The sequence below is a fragment of the Lipotes vexillifer genome, unplaced genomic scaffold (assembly GCF_000442215.2).
Source record: "Lipotes vexillifer unplaced genomic scaffold, Lipotes_vexillifer_v1.1 scaffold668, whole genome shotgun sequence".
NCBI lineage: Eukaryota > Metazoa > Chordata > Mammalia > Artiodactyla > Lipotidae > Lipotes > Lipotes vexillifer.
Window position 1 is genome coordinate 112,717 of NW_006785319.1, and position 19,309 is coordinate 132,025.

The following is a 19,309-nucleotide window of genomic DNA, read 5'->3' on the forward strand; positions in this document are numbered from 1 at the left end:
CGAGCGCCGTCGATCCCGGAGAGCAGCCCGCGGACTCGCGACACGGTATTTTTAAATCTGGCGGGGCTAATCCACGGGCCAACCGCGCCCCCCGCCGCCCGCCCCAGCCAGTCAGCGCCAGGCCCGCCATTTTTCAAACCCTCTTCCGGCCGCCAATCAGGATCGAGCAGCACATTCCTCTCCTGACCGGTTCTAACGGGTCTAGGAGTTAACTACCCGGGCGACCCACCGAACCTGCTAGGCTGCGGCCGGGGGGACGAGCCTGGCGACACACCGGCCATTCGGAAGCCGCCGTGGCGAGGGGGCGGGGCCTCTCCGAGTTTGAATAATCCCCAGGGCCAATCGGAGCGGCTGGAGGTGTGGCCTGTGGCCCGGCTCGTCAAGTTGCCGTGGCGCGGAGAAGTCTGCAAAACAAGAGACGGAGGATTGCGTTAGCGACATACTACTTCACGCCGGAGCCGCGGGTAGCAGCGTTGCGGTCGGACCCGGCCGCTGCGCGGTACTCTGAGGAAAAGCTACCGCCAGGCAAGAGCCGGCTCCGGGCCTGGGGTGCGTGGCCGGCCGGCCGCCTTCCCTCACGGCCGGCCCGGGCGCCTGCGGCTCTCGGGGCTCGCCCCGCGGGCGGGATCCGGGTGCTGGCCGGGCGGGCCGGACTGCGGAGGCGGGAAGCTCGTCCGGGCCCGTCTCTGGAGTGTTGTGGACGCGGGGCGCGAGGCGGCAGCTCGGAGCAGGGCTCGCGGCGTGGAAGCCGGGGGCTTTCCTGTCAGGAAGGGCCGGGCGGGGGCGGCGGGCCCGGGGGGTGGGGGGCGGCGGCGTTTGGGCGGGAAGGCGCCCCGCCCGCTAGCGCCCGCCGCGCTCTCCCGCCAGGTGGACGCGCCGCCGCCGCCGCCGCAGCAGCAGCATGGGGAAGGGCGACCCCAACAAGCCGCGGGGCAAGATGTCCTCGTACGCCTTCTTCGTGCAGACCTGCCGGGAGGAGCACAAGAAGAAACACCCCGACTCCTCGGTCAACTTCGCCGAGTTCTCCAAGAAATGTTCCGAGAGATGGAAGGTGAGAGCGAGGGTCCTCACGCGGGCAGGTGGCCGTGACATTGAACTTGCCTCCGCCGCCGACTGGCCCCAGTGTTTTATTCAGAGTCAGAGGCACAGGACTTCGGGGTGCTGGTGTATTTTAAGACAACGGAGGCAAATGTGGCCCTGAAGAGAACCCTGTCTTTTTGGGGACGGATGTCGGTTTACAGTATTGCATTTTCACTGCTGCTTTCATGCCCACAGACCATGTCTGCCAAGGAAAAATCCAAGTTTGAAGATATGGCAAAAAGTGACAAAGCTCGCTATGACAGGGAGATGAAGAATTATGTTCCTCCCAAAGGTGACAAGAAGGGAAAGAAAAAAGATCCCAATGCGCCTAAAAGGCCTCCGTAAGATTTTTTTGTTTTTTGTTTTCTTTTCAGTCAACTGAATTGCCCCCATGATTTTTCATTCAGGTCATTACAGCTCTGTTCCTTCCTTTCAGATCTGCCTTCTTCCTGTTTTGCTCCGAACATCGCCCAAAGATCAAGAGTGAGCACCCTGGCTTATCCATTGGCGATACTGCCAAAAAATTGGGTGAAATGTGGTCTGAGCAGTCAGCCAAAGACAAACAGCCCTATGAACAGAAAGCAGCTAAGCTAAAGGAGAAATATGAAAAGGTGTGTTGTCTGAAATTTTTTGAGGCAAGGTTGAAATCTGGTAGCCGGTTTCTAAATGAGCATGTTAGAAGTAGGTGTAAGCTGTATGTTAATAGGTATAAGCTGTAGTCAGCTTTCCCTGACTAGCAAGTGGGGAACCTTCCGTAGGTCTGTGTTAATGGTTGTCAGCTTTGCTTTGAAAAGGTCTAATGAGAGTTGTACACATAAGGAGTATAAGCTAATTGGAACCTCCTTTCTTTGGACTGCAACCGGTGTTTGTAGCCCTGGGAGGTTGCTGCATTCAGATGTATTTGTGGTAAAATGCATCTCTTAGTTGAGAAGAGTGGAGGGCTAAATGTTTTATGTAGGTGTATCTAAAATGTGAAGTCAGGGGACAGGCTGTGTGCCGCTAACAGATGACGGTAGTGAAAGTACTGACAGACATCAATCTGATACACCCCCATTATTTTACATTAGCTTTTGAAGGCCTGGAGGGAACAAATGATCTCGAAACCAAGTTTTAGACAGTCATCGGGGTTATTGGCCAATAATCTTAGATTGTTTACAACTTAGTGGTTTTCATGGTTGAGTAATGACACCGGATGACAATTTTATTTTTTTGACAATATCTCAGGATATTGCCGCATACCGTGCCAAGGGCAAGAGTGAAGCGGGAAAGAAGGGCCCTGGCAGGCCAACAGGCTCCAAGAAGAAGAATGAACCAGAAGATGAGGAGGAAGAGGAAGAGGAGGAAGAGGAGGAAGATGAGGAGGAAGAGGATGAAGATGAGGAATGAATGGCTGTCCTGTAACGATGCGTGTGCAGTGTGCGTGTGTGCTCAGGCAGTGGTTTTGCTAAGAATGTGAATTCAAGTGCAGCTCAATATTAGCTTCAGTATAAAAACTGTACAGATGTTTGTATAGCTGATAAGATTCTTTGTAGAGAAAATACTTTTTTAAAAATGCAGGTTGTAGCTTTTTGAGGGGCTACTACATAGTTAGATTTTAAAGCTTCTGATGAATGTTTCTGAATATTTAATGGTTTCTTTAACTTCTTGACTTGTGTATGGTAGCACAGCAAACTCAGAAATTAGTATCAGTAGTGAATTTTGGGTTTTCTAGAATGAGAATGTTGCATTCTGTTTTTTTTAAAAACTTTTTGTAATAAAATTATGTATATTATTTCTATTGTCCTTGTATATGTTCAATTAGCTTTTGCTTTAAAAGTCATGGTCTGGAACCATGTCAACTTTTTTTTGTTTTTCTGCCTAACAGTTCTCAGACATGGTTGATTTAGTATAATGTTTGTTTAAAAGTCAAACATGCCCATATTATTCATATTTACAAAGTGTTCTTTAAAAACCAGCAGTGGAATTTAATGAACTTTAAAAATTTATGCAGTTTTATAAAATGAGCAAGGTTTGTTCTTGACATTTATGTTCATTTGTTAGCTAACTTGTCCCATTTTTTTTAGCTGACATTTTATTTTGAGAGAAACTTTTTTTTTAGTACGAGGCAGAGGAGCTCATACAGTGAATCCATACCTAAAAACACATAAACTTTTAAAAACAATAGGAACAGGGTTACATTTTCTGTTGATAATGATCTAGTTTGGGGTAGAATACCAGAGTGAATTTTGAGTTAAATCTTAAAAATCATTGTGGTCTTAAGCCTAGAATTCTCGGTAACTAACCCAAGAAAGCTTTTGAGATGGTGGTTGTGATTTTCCATGACTGTAGTTAGGCGAGATTTTACTAGGATATTTACAGGTGAAAGCAGTTACTAGGAAATGCTCATTTGAGGAAGCAGTTGCTTGCATTGGAATTTAGATAACTATTGTAAATAGTTATCAAGTTATTAGTGAAAGTTAGCCATCTGTTGTCTAAGAGATTATAGAAGAAACCTATTTGTTGATAGTTTCATAGTTAAACCTGACAGTCTTGGTTACCTATCAAGTATTAAAGATAGCCAAAATTCTTATTACCCAACCATGGGAGCCTTGGTTGTCTATCTTATGCCATATTTGGAATTATTTCTGACACAGGAAATACTAACCAAACTTGTTAAATGGAAGGTAAGGTATTAGCATAATTCCCAGAGCAGATGGACTGAAGTAGAATCTTCAGACCTCTTAGAGATTGCCCTCCATTAATATCACAATTGTTTTGGGGCTTTTGCTGATCATAAAATGAAAACGAGTTTTATGTATTTAAAAAATATTTCCTGGTGTTAGGTGACTTAATGCTAAAAAATTGGGGGTAAGGTGTTTTAGAGACACGCCTAGGTCTGGATCCCAGTTCCCCAGCTCTACCAAATGCTAGCTGTATGGACTTTACCTCTGGGCTTATTTCTCTATCTGTGTAGGGTGTCAGTACCTACTTCGCAGTGTTTTCATGATTAAATAAGAATGTTAAGTATTTACAACAGTACTTAATGCATAGAAAAGATATTAAATAGGAGTTTTTAAAATTGAAATAGAGCCTGTTTCTTAAGGATTTCTATATCTAAATTAGACCCATGAAGCAGACCTATCTGGTTCCTTGTCACCTTTCTCTTTGGGAGTTTTTGTGTTTGCTTTCATTCTGTTCTTTAAATGAAATATAGTTTAAATGTCTAAGAGTGACTTATTTTTTAAAATCAAGAGTTGTTCCATAATCTCAGCATTTGAGATGAGCCCTCATATTTGATATTTTCTCTAAGTGTGGATCAAAATTTAAAATACCCTTGTTTTCAGGACTAAATGACCTCAAGGAGTGGTTATGTTGGAAAGCTCTGAAATAGGGGTAAGAATCAGGTTCTATCCCAGGCCAGCCAGTACTTGGGGATGTGTTTATGAAAACCACCTGCCCCCCCTTTTCTTTTTAAAAATAAGTCATATCTTGATGGTATAAAATGTAAAAGGGCTATCTATATAGTGGGTAGTTTACAACCTTGATTTCCAACTACCAGGTTCTCCCAGGAGGCAACTCCAGTAATGTAATAATTTACCCTTCAAGAGAGACTGAAGCACAACAGTCATATGTGCATATATATCAATGTTGCACAAAAGGAAGCTTATTATATATGTTGTTCTGCCCCTTAATTCTCATCATTTTAGATTCTTAGCACAACAGAGCTGCCACATTTCACTTAAATAGCCATCTGCGTAGTAGCCCATTGAATAGATCACAATGTAACCAGTTCCTTAAAGATACTTATGGTTGTGTTCTTTTTGCTTTAAGAACAACATTGCCATGAATATCCTTGTATGATTTCAAAAAATTCTATAAGTTTGTGCATTTAAAATTGTTATTATAATAGCTAAAACCTGTACTTGGTATATGCCAGAACCTGCTCGCTCTCAGAAGTTTTACTAATGTGTACTGCACAGCAATGAATGTCTATTTCCTCATCTCAGCAACATTATCATTCTCAAACTTCGTAATCTTTGCTATTCTATCTATAAAAAATGGTTCCTCCTATTATGAATTCAGCATACTTTTATGTTAAAGAGCCATTAGTGTTTCCCATGGTCTTCTGTCTCATTGGTCTTAGTAGTAATTTGTGGGAAATAAGGAAAATGACCCTTTGTGACCTGCATTGTAAATATTTTTTTCTATGTTGTCTTTTGACTTTATGATGCTTGTTTTCATGCAAAGATTTGTTTTTATGTAGGCAAATTTATTCCCTAGTGGCCTTGGGAGGCCTTTCCCACTCAAAGATTATAAAAACTGCCTTTGCTTTCTTTTTATTATTTAATTAAATCTTTGATCCTTCTGGAATTTATTTTGGTGCAAGAACTGAAGTAGGGTCTCAAATTTCTTTCCAGATGGTAGCCACTACTTTTGGTCTTTTAATCTATAAAAGCTGTGTTAGAAGATCCTGAGGTCCCTTATGTAACTTTGCAAACTTGCTCAATATGGGACAGTATGCCTTTTTGTGTTTTGCTCTTTAACGGCATCATTTACTGTAAGTACTAAACCATAAGTTTGTTTTAGCCAAACAGCATTATCTTAAAGCTGACTTTCTATTACTACGTATGCCACTAAAACTGTTTACAAAGCAGTAATGATTTTATTTCTTGGGGAATGGCAAGAAGAAAGCTAAAGGGACTGTTTTGCCGATGCACAAGATCCAGTCCTTTTAAAAATAAAACATCTCTCTCTAGAAATAAGCCATTTTTGTACACCTCGTGCCAGAAAGAGTAGCTGTTCTATAAACATTTGTAAACATAAATGCCCAGGATAGAGGGAACAGCCATTGTTTAGCTCAGTCCTGTTGCTGGATGGAAATGTGGGTCTAGGATTCCCAAATCTCCCAAATTTTCAAGTGGAACCAGAATTCTAGATATTTAAAAAATGTGAAATCTGAATTGTAAATATTGGCAATGAATTCAAGTGTCAGGCTCAAAGAAAACATGTCTGTAGGTAAGATTCTGTCAAGGGTCACCAGTTTGCCACTTCTATACATTAGTGTAGGTAAATGTAGGATTATTAACATCTGAGTTATTATAACATCTGAGTTAGGGCTGTTGGTAAAAGTTTAAGTACAGGCCTCCCCGCTAAGCATTATTTTCCTAGTTGTCGAGAAACCCTTCTCGCCCTGATTGGAAACTCATCTAACTTCTTATCCTGTTGTAAAGGTAAATATAGACATTGTCTCTGAGGTCTTAATGGAATATTGGGCTCCTGAGCCTTTGTTCTTCAGGACTTAGCGCAGACCTCTCTTAGCCTCATCCTGGGAGTTAACATGTCTATAGAATAGTGGCTCAGGAGCACGATTAGTGTCATATTAAAAGGAAAAAAACCAAAACTTTTAAGCAGTGTGTAGTATCAAATTTCAGAACTGGTCCAGTCTCCTTTCTTCAGGAAGACATAGCAGTCAACGAGCACAGGCAGTAGGTAAAGAGAAAGCAAAATTGTAATTCATAGATTCATGTGTTATTCTTTGATTCTCTACATTTTTGCAATAAAGGTGAGATGGCTTATACAAAGAACAAACTATATAAAATACATACAAAAGGAAAAACGAAGTTACGAAAGAAATTAAGAGTGAGCTGATGAGCTTACACTGGGAATCAGATCAGTTTGAATAGGGCTGTTTCTTATCAGTTGGGTAACGTCAGACCTCGTGTGTAACCTTTCAGTTTCCTCAGGTGTTAAAATCAATTTTTTTTTTGAGCATTGAATGAGACAATACATCTAAGACATCCTAGTGGCAAGACATAGTGAATAATAAATATTAGCTAAAAGTATGCATAATATGTATGTGTTAATAATATACTTGCTATGATAAGAGTACCAGATTCACTTCTGAGATTCTTAACAGTTTAGGTGGAGAGGAAAACTAGTTATGTGGAAAGTACAATAGACATTCCTCCCGCAGGGCTCTGGGGATACTGAGTACTGGAGTTATGTCCTTGACTCCAATACTAAATTTGGGAATTTGGACAAGTTATTTAACCTTTTTTTAATTGAAGTATAGTTGATTTACAGTATTGTGTTAATTTCAGGTGTATAGCATAGTGATTCAGTTTTTTTGCAGATCATACTCCATTATAGGTTATTACAAGATATTGGGTATAATTTGTGCTATACAGTAAATCCTTGTTGCTTATCTATTTTTACGTCTAGTAGTTTGTTAATCCCATACCCCTAATTTGTCTCCTCTCCCCTCTTCCCTTTCTTGTCTGGTAACTATAAGTTAACCTCTTATTCAATCACATTTTATCCACGTATATTTGATCACATATAAATGTGTGACTTACTGTATGTTTTAGTTGCTTTTGATTTTACAAAACGTATTTGTTGAATGAAGTCTTCTGGGAATTGCCCTTTTCACTCAACACTACCCTACTGGCTTGTTTTTAACTAGTTCATTCACGTTCAGTGCCTTGTAACATTTCGTCGTGTGATTTTACCACAAATGATCCACTCTCCTGTTGATGGGTCATTAGGTTGTTCCTGGAGCTTTTGCTGTTATAAATGGTAGTGCTATAAAAATTGCTGTACATGTCTCCTGGTTTTCAAGTGCAGCCCCTCCAGCGACCTGCCCTGTCAATTCCAGCTGTCTCTGCAGCCTCTTCAGCTCGGCTGAATCACCAGGGTTTGAGCTCCACTTTCCTGTACCATGGTGGGAAAAGTTCTCCAGGCAGGCAGACATGCTGAACTGGGGTTCACCCTGTGTACTTCCTTTCTCTCAAGTTATCACAGTCTGCTTTGCCTGTTACCCAATTCCTGAAAACAGCTGCTGCATATATTTTGTCCTGTTTTATAGCTGTTTAGGACAGCAGCATTCTGTTTAGGACAGTAACAATTACTATGCTATGGCCAGATGAGGAAGTCTATTCATCTCTATTTTCTACTAAAAGTTTTAGTTTTGTTTTGGGCATTTAATCATTAAGACAGCTGGAGTTTATTTGCTCGTATCAAAAGCCCAAGAGAAATTTCGTTTAAAGATAATTTTAAAAATGTTCTATCTTAGACATTCTTCCAGATGCACTTAGTTCTATCCAAGGGTTAAATTATAAATTTGACCACTGAAACCTACGTTCTACACATGAACGGTGTGAGGTAGAGATAACAATTTATTCTCTTATGGATAAACATTTCACCCCCAGTGTTTATGCTTAACTTATAAGCTTAAATTCTTCACTTGCAAAGTGGAGGTAATGATACCTCACATATGAAACAGGTATACACACACATAGCCTTTATAGAGGGTCTGCAGTGTAGCTGTCTTAGTTCTGCTTAAAGACCGATTTTAAGACTTTTAAACCAGGTAACAATAGCTACCATTTATATTACCCTGATTATATGCTGAGAACTATTCTAAGCACTTCATGTATGTTAACCCATACAAGCCTAATAAAAATCCTATAAAACAGGACTATCATTTCCCCCCCTTTTACGAATGGGGAAACTGAGGCATAGAGAAGCATCAGTAACTTGCCAGGGTCACACAGGTAATTTGTAATGGAACAGGGATTCGAATGCAGACAAGTGCACCATACTATACTATTCAGATGAGCAGATTGTAATATCATTCTGTTACGAAAATTAAGGCACCCTTATGCCACCTCTGCTCAGACGCGGCCCCAAGGCCTGATCCACTTACAAAACCAAAACCCACCAACCACAGTTATGCGCATTTCAAACTTTTTTTTTTAATAAGTTTTTTTTGGGGGTGGGGGGCTTCCCTGGTGGTGCAGTGGTTGAGAATCTGCCTGCTAATGCAGGAGACACGGGTTCGAGCCCTGGTCTGGGACGATCCCACATGCCGCGGAGCAACTAGGCCCGTGAGCCACAACTACTGAGCCTGCGCGTCTGGAGCCTGTGCTCCGCAGCAAGAGAGGCCGCGATAGTGAGAGGCCCGCGCACCGCGATGAAGTGTGGCCCCCGCTTGCCACAACCAGAGAAAGCCCTTGCACAGAAATGAAGACCCAACACAAACAAAAGTAAAATAAATTTTTTTTAAAAAAAGGTTTTTTTTGGGGCCGCACTGCACATAGCATGTGGGATCTTAGTTCCCCAACCAGGGATCGAACCCACACCCCGTGCATTGGAAGCACAGAGCCTTAACCACTGGACCGCTGGGGAAGTCCTCAAAATCTTAAAAAGATTGGCAAAGGAATTATCAAATTTAGTTTAGAAACAGCCCTTCTGTTAATCTCTACTCCCAGGGACAGTGGTCCCCCCCAAATCATTCTGACTTTTGTCCATTTTTTGGCAACAGATTCTAATGAATAATATCCATTCTCATAGTGCTCAGTACTTCTAAAAGTGCTTTCACTTGGATTAATATTCACATACCCAATTACTGGCCTATCAGCCCTCTGGCTCAGGTCAGGTATTTGTCATGTTCTCCACTGAATTTAAAGTGGCTTTTTCCCCCCAATTACAGTCTGTCCAGAAATGATGAAACATATTCCCAGATCCCTGTGAAAGGCTCTCTCTTAGGAGATAAACGAGCCCCCATTCACTTCAGTCTGGTGCTCTGTCAGTTTTCCACGTTTCTCAGGCACAGCAGCTGAGAAATGAAGCCATGACAACAGCCGAGCTTCCCAGACCAACATGGCCCCTCACTGGAAAGCTGGCAGCCATAGTACCTTCTCCTGAGATGTCGTGGGTTGTGCTACAAGGTCCTACAGCCCGGTTCTCACTTCATGTTGGTAGGCTTCCCTTCTTTCTACTCACTTGATCTATCAGGTTGTAAAGAATTTTGACTTAAATTTTTGCTTTCAAAGGGCAATGATATAGTAGAATACACTGCCAAGGAAGATACACGTTGCTGTGTTGTTTTTGGTAATTGGTAAGTGATTTAAAAAATTTTTCTATACATAGGCAACCAGGGGCAAAAATAAGCCTTTATGTTTCCTTCTTAGATAGGTAAGCTCTGAGTATTCTAAACACATTCTAAGCAGAATTCTAACCAACACTCAAGCACATACTCAACATATAACTGTGGTCTATGATATTTTAACTATTATATTAGTGTATCTTGTAAACAATAAAATCAAGTAATTATTTCAAACATGCAGTGTTTAGATATAGAAATGATTGCAAGTACTAAAAAAACCCATGGATTAAAATACAGTATTTTATTTTTTTCTCACCTAAAAAACAAGCAACCCAGAATTAAGATATACATAAACTTCTCAAATTTATCCCTAATAAAATTTTGAATATTTATACAATTTCTACAGAAACATACAGTGTATCAAAATCTGCATAAATCAAATTTATAAAATGTGTAGAAATGCATAGTGATATTATCAACTTACAAAGCAAGGATACGGGAATTATTTCCAAAGCAGCCTACAGTAGAAAATAGTCATTATGGCAGCAGCTTCTGATGTGTTTTCGTGTTTGTAAGGTTTCTGATTTCAATATATAGAATCATTTTTTATAGAGTATCTTAACGAATTGCACAAAATACCCATTTAAAATTTACATGCACAGTTTATGTGCCACCTTTCTTAGGCCTATGCATAGTTAACAAAGAAAATGGAGCCTTTTTGCAAACACACAAGTAATTAAAGTACCAATTCTCTTAGTTTCTTATAGTTGATTTATTTTGCAGTTATATAATCATATAAATGTTTCCTTTTTAAACATCCCTAGAGATGAACGAAAGTTCAAATGGTTGATCAGAGATCAGTAGCAAAATACAAATTGGCAATTCAAAAATTATAAATAAAACTCTGTTTAGGATGTTGAACTTTGACTCTCCGAATTTAAGAGCTAAGCTTGGAAGAAACAAATCTGTAGGCTTTTCTTTTAAACAAATGTAGGGTTTTTTCCCTTTTCTTTTTTAGGCTTTAATTAAATATATTTCCCTCTGGTAGTAGTTTGTGAATTCCTTTCATTGATATGATTACAGGATCAAAAATGCTTCTTAGTTTACTTGACATTCCCTACCTCATCACTTTAAAAAAATTCTGTTTTGCATTCGACATAGCATTTTAACCTTGTAGGTAATAAAAGATTATTTAGCAATTAAAATCAATTGACCACTTGCAGTATTTGGTTTTCTTCTAGTAGGTACTATCTTAATAAATGTGTAAATTCAAACAGGTCTTTTCACTGGAAAAATACTAATAGAAATATGCTTTCAAAAAAAATAAGAAACACTAGGGAACTAACATAATCTAACAGAATTCATATTTGTTAATGAACTATATTTTTAAATAGCCTTTTTTAAAATTTAAAAACTGTGCAGGGAATTTCATGAAGATATAAATGAAACATCTCTTCACCCTTGGCTTCATAAATTGCACAGCTTAGGTTGTAACACACAGTAGTCTTGTAAGGCTTAATCCAACAAGGGTTTGGAAATTCTCACCTCGGTCAGAACAAACCTTTGATGTGTTTACAGTGGTGTTTTGTTGTTTTTGTTACCCCCTCTTCAAGGTTTCAAAACAGAGTTATTTATAGTTTTCTATGGTGACAGGGAATGGGGAAAAGTCAATCCCCAATGTCAGGGGACATTTTTCTCTAGTTAGCAGACCCCCTGCTGCCTTAGGAGTTGGTACTGACAGAGGACACTGGGAATGTCAGCAAATAGGGGAGTTAATGCTGTACAATCTTCAAACCCTACGGAATAGCTCTGGATGTTCCATCTTGTCATTTCTTTTTTCAAGCAATACAACATTCAATTTCAGAGCAAATGGTAGCACGTTAATTCAGTTCTGAGTGGTAAAAGTATTCCTCAGACAGGTGACAATTCCATCATTAACATCCTACAAATTGCATCAAAAGCTCTTGAAATATACCAAGAAATGAAAAGAGGCACTAAATGTGTTGAAATTCACCTTTCAAAAAAGCAGCATGACTGTGAAGGAAGGCCACCTTGGCTAATAACCTGTGGCAGTGCTTCAAAAAGATGTAAAATTAAATAAAGATACAACAGATTGATAATCACCAAGTTACATATGATGATCTGGTTACTCCAACCTTTTTTCAAGTGTGTTAAAAAAAAAAGAAAACAATCAAACTGCCTTTAAACAGACCCCTGAGTGTAATCCCAAAGAAGACAACAATGCTTTTTACTCTGTTCTAAATAAAACAGAGCTAAATGCACAGATTACCAACATCATCTTAAAACAAAACAAAAAAAAGATGTAAACATCTACAAAGTTTAAGGTAAAAGCAGTTTTGTAAACAGTAACTGCAGATGATAATGTTATCGTAAAATCACAGTTTATCAATGTCCTCAGACTGCTCAAGAGCCTCTGGGTTTGGAGCTGTACAATAGTTGCAGCAGGTTTCAGGAGGTTTTCAGTCCTGTATAAATTTACGTGTCAGTAGGTAGGTTATTGGTTTCTTTCATTCCTTCTAAACACTATGGATGTTATTTATTTCCCACTTTTGAGTCATTTTGCTGGAGTCGCAGTCAGAGATGAACACTTGATGGAGGACCTCTGAGCGATCCAAGCACTTTTTGGTAGGAATGTGAGTCAGTCTATGCAGGTTCTGGAAAACACAGGGAAACACAGTGTTACATTTGCACTGTGTGATATCACTGACGTTAGACAAAGTCACAGCCTGGCTTTCGTAAGACTATTCAAGCAAATTGGGCAGGCATGAACCAGGCACACCCCAGAGTCTGTGTTTCTCTTGATCGTCAGTCTTCCACATCCTGTTATTGTTCAGTCATGATGTACTGCTGGTACCTCCAATTTAATACATACAAACGTAAATTCATCATCTTCCCCTCCAAACCTGCTCCTCTAGCTCCTATCCTAACTAATGATGATACCAGCTTTCCCGTGCTCAGGACAGCACAGCTCAGGCTGCATTTCCCTCCTTCTTTCCTCCAAGTCGCTGGCTGAGGACGGACATCTGCAGTGGCTTGGGCGTGCATCCTTTCCCCTCCCCACCACCCTTGCCTTGGTCGAGCCCTGGTCACCTGCTGGAGGTTCCTTCAGTACAGCTCAGGGCTGTTCAGAGTGTGGTCGTCAGACCAGCTAAGATTGGGTCTGTAAGTTCGAAACGATTTCATAATAATACACAGAGCCCCATCTGCCTTCTTCATCGTATGGACATTTATACTGATGGCGCAAAAGCCATGCTGGGTGAACGTACTGGGGCCGTAGCATCAATCACACAGTCATGTTCTCCATGGATGAACACTCACAGTTAAAAAAGAAAAAAAAGCCAGTTTCACTTGAGAACGCCCTTGACAAAGCAGTAAAAACGTATTAGTTTTTTTTGTTTTTTTTTTTAAAGATAATAACGTTTAACATTTATAGAGCACTTGCTCTATGCTGGGTAGACGCATACCAGATGCTCTACGTGTATTAATTCATTTAATCCTCATAATGAATGGCCCTGGGATGTAGATCATCTCTTATTTTTAATTTTTTAAATTATTTAAAAAATATTTATTATTTTTTTAATTGGGGTATAGTTGCACTTCACAGTGTTGTGCTAGCTCCTACTGCACAGAGAAGTGAATCAGACATATGTATACACATATCCCCTCCCTTCTGGATTTCCCTCCCATCCATCCAGGTCACCACAGAGCACCGAGTAGAGTTCCCTGCGCTATACGGCAGGCTCTCACTAGATATACTGGATATCTACTCCATACTCAGTGGTGTATATATGTCAATCCTAATCTCCCAGTTCACCCTGCACCCTTTCCCCCCTGGTGTCCACGTATTAGTTTTATTAAATCTTGACCCTATGAGATAGTATGGGAAGAGTGGACAGCACATAAGCAGTTGTCGGGACCTGAGGGTTGAACGAGCTCCTTCTCTCGTGGGATGTCATTCTGACTTGAAAGGACAACCTGCAGGCAGATTACAATTATGCAAACTTGGGACTGGGTAGACATTTTCCAGAAAATAAAGTGAGCCCATCACTTCAAGGAAAAAACAAAAATATAAAGCTGACAGTATCTGTTGCCATTGATAAAATTTGAGTTTTCAAGCAAAAATTCGAGTTGTAGAAAACTTGTATCCATTACCATGAACTTGACAGCTGCACAAGACTTAAAGACTTTTCTGATGAAATCAGTGGTTATATTTGTGATTTATTTGGCATCGTATGATGAAACGTGCCATCATTTGGAAGATTTACATGACTTAGTGAGCCAATGTTTTCCAAATGAGCAGCGAATGTGTGATGTTACAGAAGATCCACTCCAGTGTAAGACAGACCAGTGGGTTTAGTGCAACAAAGAACAAAATGTTCACTGATAGGATTTCAGATTCTACACTGCAAAGCTTTTAAGAAACTACCACTTACACACTTGTGTAGCACTGAAGAACAGCCTCAAGTATCTGAAAAGGCTATTAAATTACCCGTTTTCCAACTGCACGTCTATGTGAGGCCAGATTTTCCTCAAATACGCAACTAAAACAACATATCGCATCAAACTAAACGCAGAAGCAGAATAAGAATCTATTAAACCAGACATTAAAGGCATTTGTGAAACTATAAAACAATGCCACTCTTCTCACTTTTGGAGGGATTATAAAAGTGTTATTTATATTAACATGCAATATGGTTATGATTGTTACATTTATGTGAATACATACATAAATACAACAATTCTCAGGTTTAATTCCCAACTTAGGAAATACCGTTAGCTGTAACCTCTATAACAAATCTGTCTGGGGAGTGTGTCAGTAGTTTGTAAGGATGTAAAGGGGGTCCAGAGACGGGGCAGAGTGAGAACCACTGACCGAGCTGGCCTCCTGTTCACCAGTCCATACTTGACAATATTTCCAGAATTATTTTCCTAAAAGTATCCACTGTTTCCTATCACTGTGATCCTTAACTAATGTCAGTCACTCCCTAAAGCCCACAAAACAAAGTTCCACGCTCTTTCCCATAGAGAACAACTTAGGGAACCAGAGCAAACGCAGTTCCTACAACTCTCTACACTTTGATGCCACGCCTCTGCTCACCCGTTTTCTCATTTATTCTCCGTGAAAAGCCTGTTTATACCTCAGGACCTGGTGCAATGATACTTCCTACGTGAAACTCATCAGAAATAACTCCTCCTATTAATCTCTCTTTTGCTGTCCTATGGCAGTTTGCTTATTTTTAATTTTTTCCCTTCTCTGCCATTATAGTATGATGGGCTTTAGATATGTTTTGAAGGGCCCGAGTGAATATTTAGTAATGTCTGATGCACAAACGGATATCCAGTGCTTTGCCCTTTAAAATATCTAAAATATGTACATTCCATTCTTATCCACTGCTTCTTGTGTCGTTTTGCATCTGCTAACCTTCTCTTACTAGTTTACTAATATTGTCCTTACTCACCCCTAGCCTTCATTGCTATTATTCATCTTTCTTTGTGTAAATAAATGCTCTCTTCTCTGGGGTTTATGTTAATCTTCTCCTTCCTAACTTGTTATAAGAAAAATATCAGCAACTGACACATACTTACCACTTCATAGTAATTATCTATGCACAATGGTAACTGGGAATATTCAGCTGGGTCATATCATCACTATGTGGCAAACAAGTGTTTGCTGACAGGGAGGACGTGACAACGAATACAAGGTGCGTAAAGAAAGTTCAGGGCTGCCAGTTTCTTCAATCTGGGGCAGCCTCCCCAACTTTTTGTTTCATAATACATTGATTTATTTTAGCCAAGTCTAGACTTTGAAAATTATTCAGAAAACATTATGTTGGAATCCTCAACCTGGCACAGAACTCTGAATATTCACAGCTGAAACAGAAAAACTGCTCCCACAGACTCAAGTGAAAAACTAAACATGGGGCTTCCCTGGTGGCGCAGTGGTTGAGAGCCCACCTGCCGACGCAGGGGACGTGGGTTCGTGCCCCGGTCCGGGAAGATCCCACATGCCGCGGAGCGGCTGGGCCCGTGAGCCATGGCCGCTGAGCCTGCGCCTCCGGAGCCCGTGCTCCGCAATGGGAGAGGCCACAGCAGTGAGAGGCCCGCGTAGCTCAAAAAAAAACACACACACAAAAAACTAAACATGACCTTTAAAACAACCAACAGGTAACATGCATCCTGTTGCATTTAGCAAGCAGCCATGATGAGAAGCTTTGAACGCCTCGAGTCCAACATGTTATTTGTTCGTCTCTATCCCCACCTGCTGGACAACAGGCAGCAATATTTTAAAAGTTAATAAAATGCAAAAATAAATGCAATATTTTCTATGTGTCATACATAGGTATACTTACACATTATATAGGTAATTTTAATGAATGACTCTTTTGGATTAAAAAGATCGACTTTGATATTAGAACAATGGTGATGACTGCCTCAGGGAACACTGGTTTTCCTGTGTTGATAAGTTAGCAGTGGGCCTGCATGGACTCCAGGTGGCCTCCTTCCATGACAATACTACACCAGAGGATAAAAGTGATGCTTCAGTATGGAACAATGAGTCACTAGTGCTCAGGAAAACAAACGAGTGAGTGAGACGGACATGCAAGTCAGTGTGAATGCAGGTTTTAAGGTTTATACGCCTAAGCTCCACACAGTATGTGTTATTAAAATGAAATAGCATGTATTTCAGAACTGAAACACAGAATACCTTGAAGTACTGCCATTCCTTAAATTCATTCAGATTACAGTGTGTGATCGTAATTTTGGATCCATCAGGACCCTTCGTCAAACACTGGTCATACTGCATGAGTTGATTGGCTTCATTGATTCGGAAAAGCTATTAAATAAAAAGAGAGAAAGAAACTTAACTTCTATAATTAAACTCAGTGACTATCCTATTTCTCTACCATGTTTCTATGTGTTCAGAACTGTAAGTCCAAAGACAGGAATTATTCATTTTGATGGTAGTAAAGACCCCTTCTAACTCTTAAAGGATTACGTTCTTTAGCCTCTTACATACAGAATGGGCCACTAACATAGGAATTTCGTAGCAACAATGTAAGAAAATGAAAATGTGGAAACAGACCTGATAATGTTTCACAGTGTAAATCAGAGACAAGAAAAATACTCACATAAGGAAGTAAGAGAATATACTAGTGAAATGTACATGATTGGCAACAGCATCCCAGCCTACTGGGGGAGACGATGTGGATACTGAACAATATCTGCAAATAATACTGTTAGGGAGCTAGGCTTACATAGTTACACACAATATATTCTAATCTCCTACATCAGACATAAATTCTAGATTCTGGTTGCTTACATGAAAACCAGTACTGCTCTTATCCCCTCATTTAACTTAAACGTTATAGCACTGTCAGTTTTTCACAGAATGTTTTACTTTACCAAACAATCACAATCACCAAATGGAAAACCAGGCTAAACCCTGGCTCAGTCAATCCAGCTGCTTCCAGTGCAGACGGAATTAATCGCAAAGCCCGGCTGTTTACCTGATTGCCGCCCATCCTGTGGCAGGGGCCCAGCTCAACAAAGCCTCCGTTTGTCTTCCCCATGCTGTCAATGCAATACACAGTTTCAAAGCCTCTGATCTAAAAAAAATGAACAAAGAACCACAGGGAAGGCGACAGTTTAGACTCTAATAAGCTCTCACGTGGCTTCAGAGAGCTTCGAGTTAACCGGGTCCCTACTGTCCTGTCAGGCCTTGAGGAGCTCGGAGCTACAGTCATCTCTGAAATCACTTAAGTCTTGAAGTCAACACGAATGAGCTCATTCCAACTGAGGGTCTTGGCCTCCAGATTTTGATAAAATACCACAGAAGAAAAAAATACAAAGATACCATTAGTACCATTTCAGATTCATGATCATTCACGTGAATGAGAAGGAAATAGAGCAAAGGGAGCTGACTACGGCGGTCACAGACACTGGCCCCCGTGTCTAGGCCAGAGTGAACTTGGGAGGTAAGGCTCCCACTGCTGGCAGCAGCCTCCAGGGCCTGGGCAGTGAGGCTCCTCTCTGACTACGGATGTTGCAGGTGGGCAGCAAACACGCGTTTCCATGTTCGAAATGCACATTTTGTAAAAAAACAAAAACAAAAAAACCCACAACTTTTTCCTCATTGGAAATATTACAGATTTATATCTCAATTATAAATTACTACTATATTTGGATAAAATGCTTTATTCATTCCTCAGTCGGCAAACACTGACTGAGCACCCAGGATGGTAAGAGCTTCAGAGGAGAAGCAAGTCGGGGTCGGAGGCCCTGCTGTCTGTAGAGAGGATGTGGGCGGAGCTGGAGGCGGCCCCCGGGAGAAGCCAGGGCAGGGGTTCACCCTGGAAGCTGCAGGGAGGGTGCAGAAGTGCCTTGTGAGGTGCGGGGGCCAGAGTGGGGAGGGTTAAACCGAACGTGTGTTCAGGGTGAGACTGTAAAGGGAGGATGGAACATTCCATCTGTTCATTGGCTCACGCTTTTATTTATTTGTCAACTATTACGTGAGGGCTGTGTCAGGCATGCTGAAGGCTCTGATGCGCCAGTGCACGAAATGGATCGGATCCTCGCCCCAGGGAGCTTACGCTCTAGGAGGGAAGACCTAATATAAGCAAAACCGTAACAGACACGTTAGAAAGTGACAAGTGAGAGCCGAGAAGAGACAGATGAGCAAGTTGGGGGGTGGGAGTGTCTTGGAGGGCAGGAGGTGCACAGAAGGCCTGGCCGTGCCTGCAGACGCTCCCTCTGCTTCCCCAGGGAAAGCATCCCGGGGGAGGGAAGGGCAGGCCGGTGCAGGCCTGCGGGAGGAGGACGAGGCGGGAGGCCGGCCGGGCTGCAGTGTGGCGGGGAGTAGCAGCGGGGGAGGCCGGGGGCAGCGGGGCCCCCAGAAAGGGCTCTGCCCCCCACCTCGGAGGGCCCGGGGCCGCCTCGCGGGGCTCGGAGAGAGGAGGTTTCTGGAACTGGTGTGGAGTGTGAGAGGAGAGAAGTCAAAGAAGGTGCCGGAGGTTGGGGCCTGAGGCATCAGCACGGGGTGGGGGGGTGGCTGGCGGGGGTCGGGGGTGTACAGCCTCACACACCCTAGTCTGGGCTTTGGGACAGAGATTTGGGTTGAAGGGGGGGCATTTGAGAGCCCTCAGCATGTGCAGGATGGACTCTGAAGCCTCTACTGGGCAAGCTCACGGAGAGAATTCATCCCTTCCAGGGAGAAGGCAGTGTGCTAATTAGGTGTTCTCCAGAGCAAGAGAAGCACAACGCAGTCCCGACTCCGTCTAGTTGGGAGTTAAGACAGAGGTGCAGGGAGAGTGAGAGCGAGTGAGCGAGGGGCGGGGAGGGAGG

The 19,309-nt window shown here is 41.7% G+C and overlaps 2 protein-coding genes across 2 annotated transcripts in view; one reads left to right on the forward strand and one right to left on the reverse strand.

Moving 5' to 3' along the window:
- Positions 1 to 426: 426 nt before the first annotated feature.
- HMGB2 (high mobility group box 2) lies at positions 427 to 2,851 on the forward strand. Its single transcript, XM_007457364.1, has 5 exons — positions 427 to 525; positions 868 to 1,051; positions 1,276 to 1,421; positions 1,517 to 1,691; positions 2,305 to 2,851. Exons 2-5 carry the CDS (start codon positions 902 to 904, stop codon positions 2,464 to 2,466), a joined length of 633 nt encoding a protein of 210 aa, XP_007457426.1. The 5' UTR covers positions 427 to 525; positions 868 to 901; the 3' UTR covers positions 2,467 to 2,851.
- Positions 2,852 to 10,231: 7,380 nt separating this feature from the next.
- GALNT7 (polypeptide N-acetylgalactosaminyltransferase 7) overlaps positions 10,232 to 19,309 on the reverse strand; it is a 73,939-nt gene continuing 64,861 nt past the window's right edge. The window contains exons 12-14 of the mRNA XM_007457384.1: positions 17,476 to 17,574; positions 16,674 to 16,802; positions 10,232 to 12,621 (exon numbers count right to left, since the gene is read on the reverse strand). Of these exons, the coding sequence (XP_007457446.1) occupies positions 12,484 to 12,621; positions 16,674 to 16,802; positions 17,476 to 17,574 (366 nt within the window). The 3' untranslated portion in view covers positions 10,232 to 12,483. The remainder of the gene's footprint in view (positions 12,622 to 16,673; positions 16,803 to 17,475; positions 17,575 to 19,309) is intronic.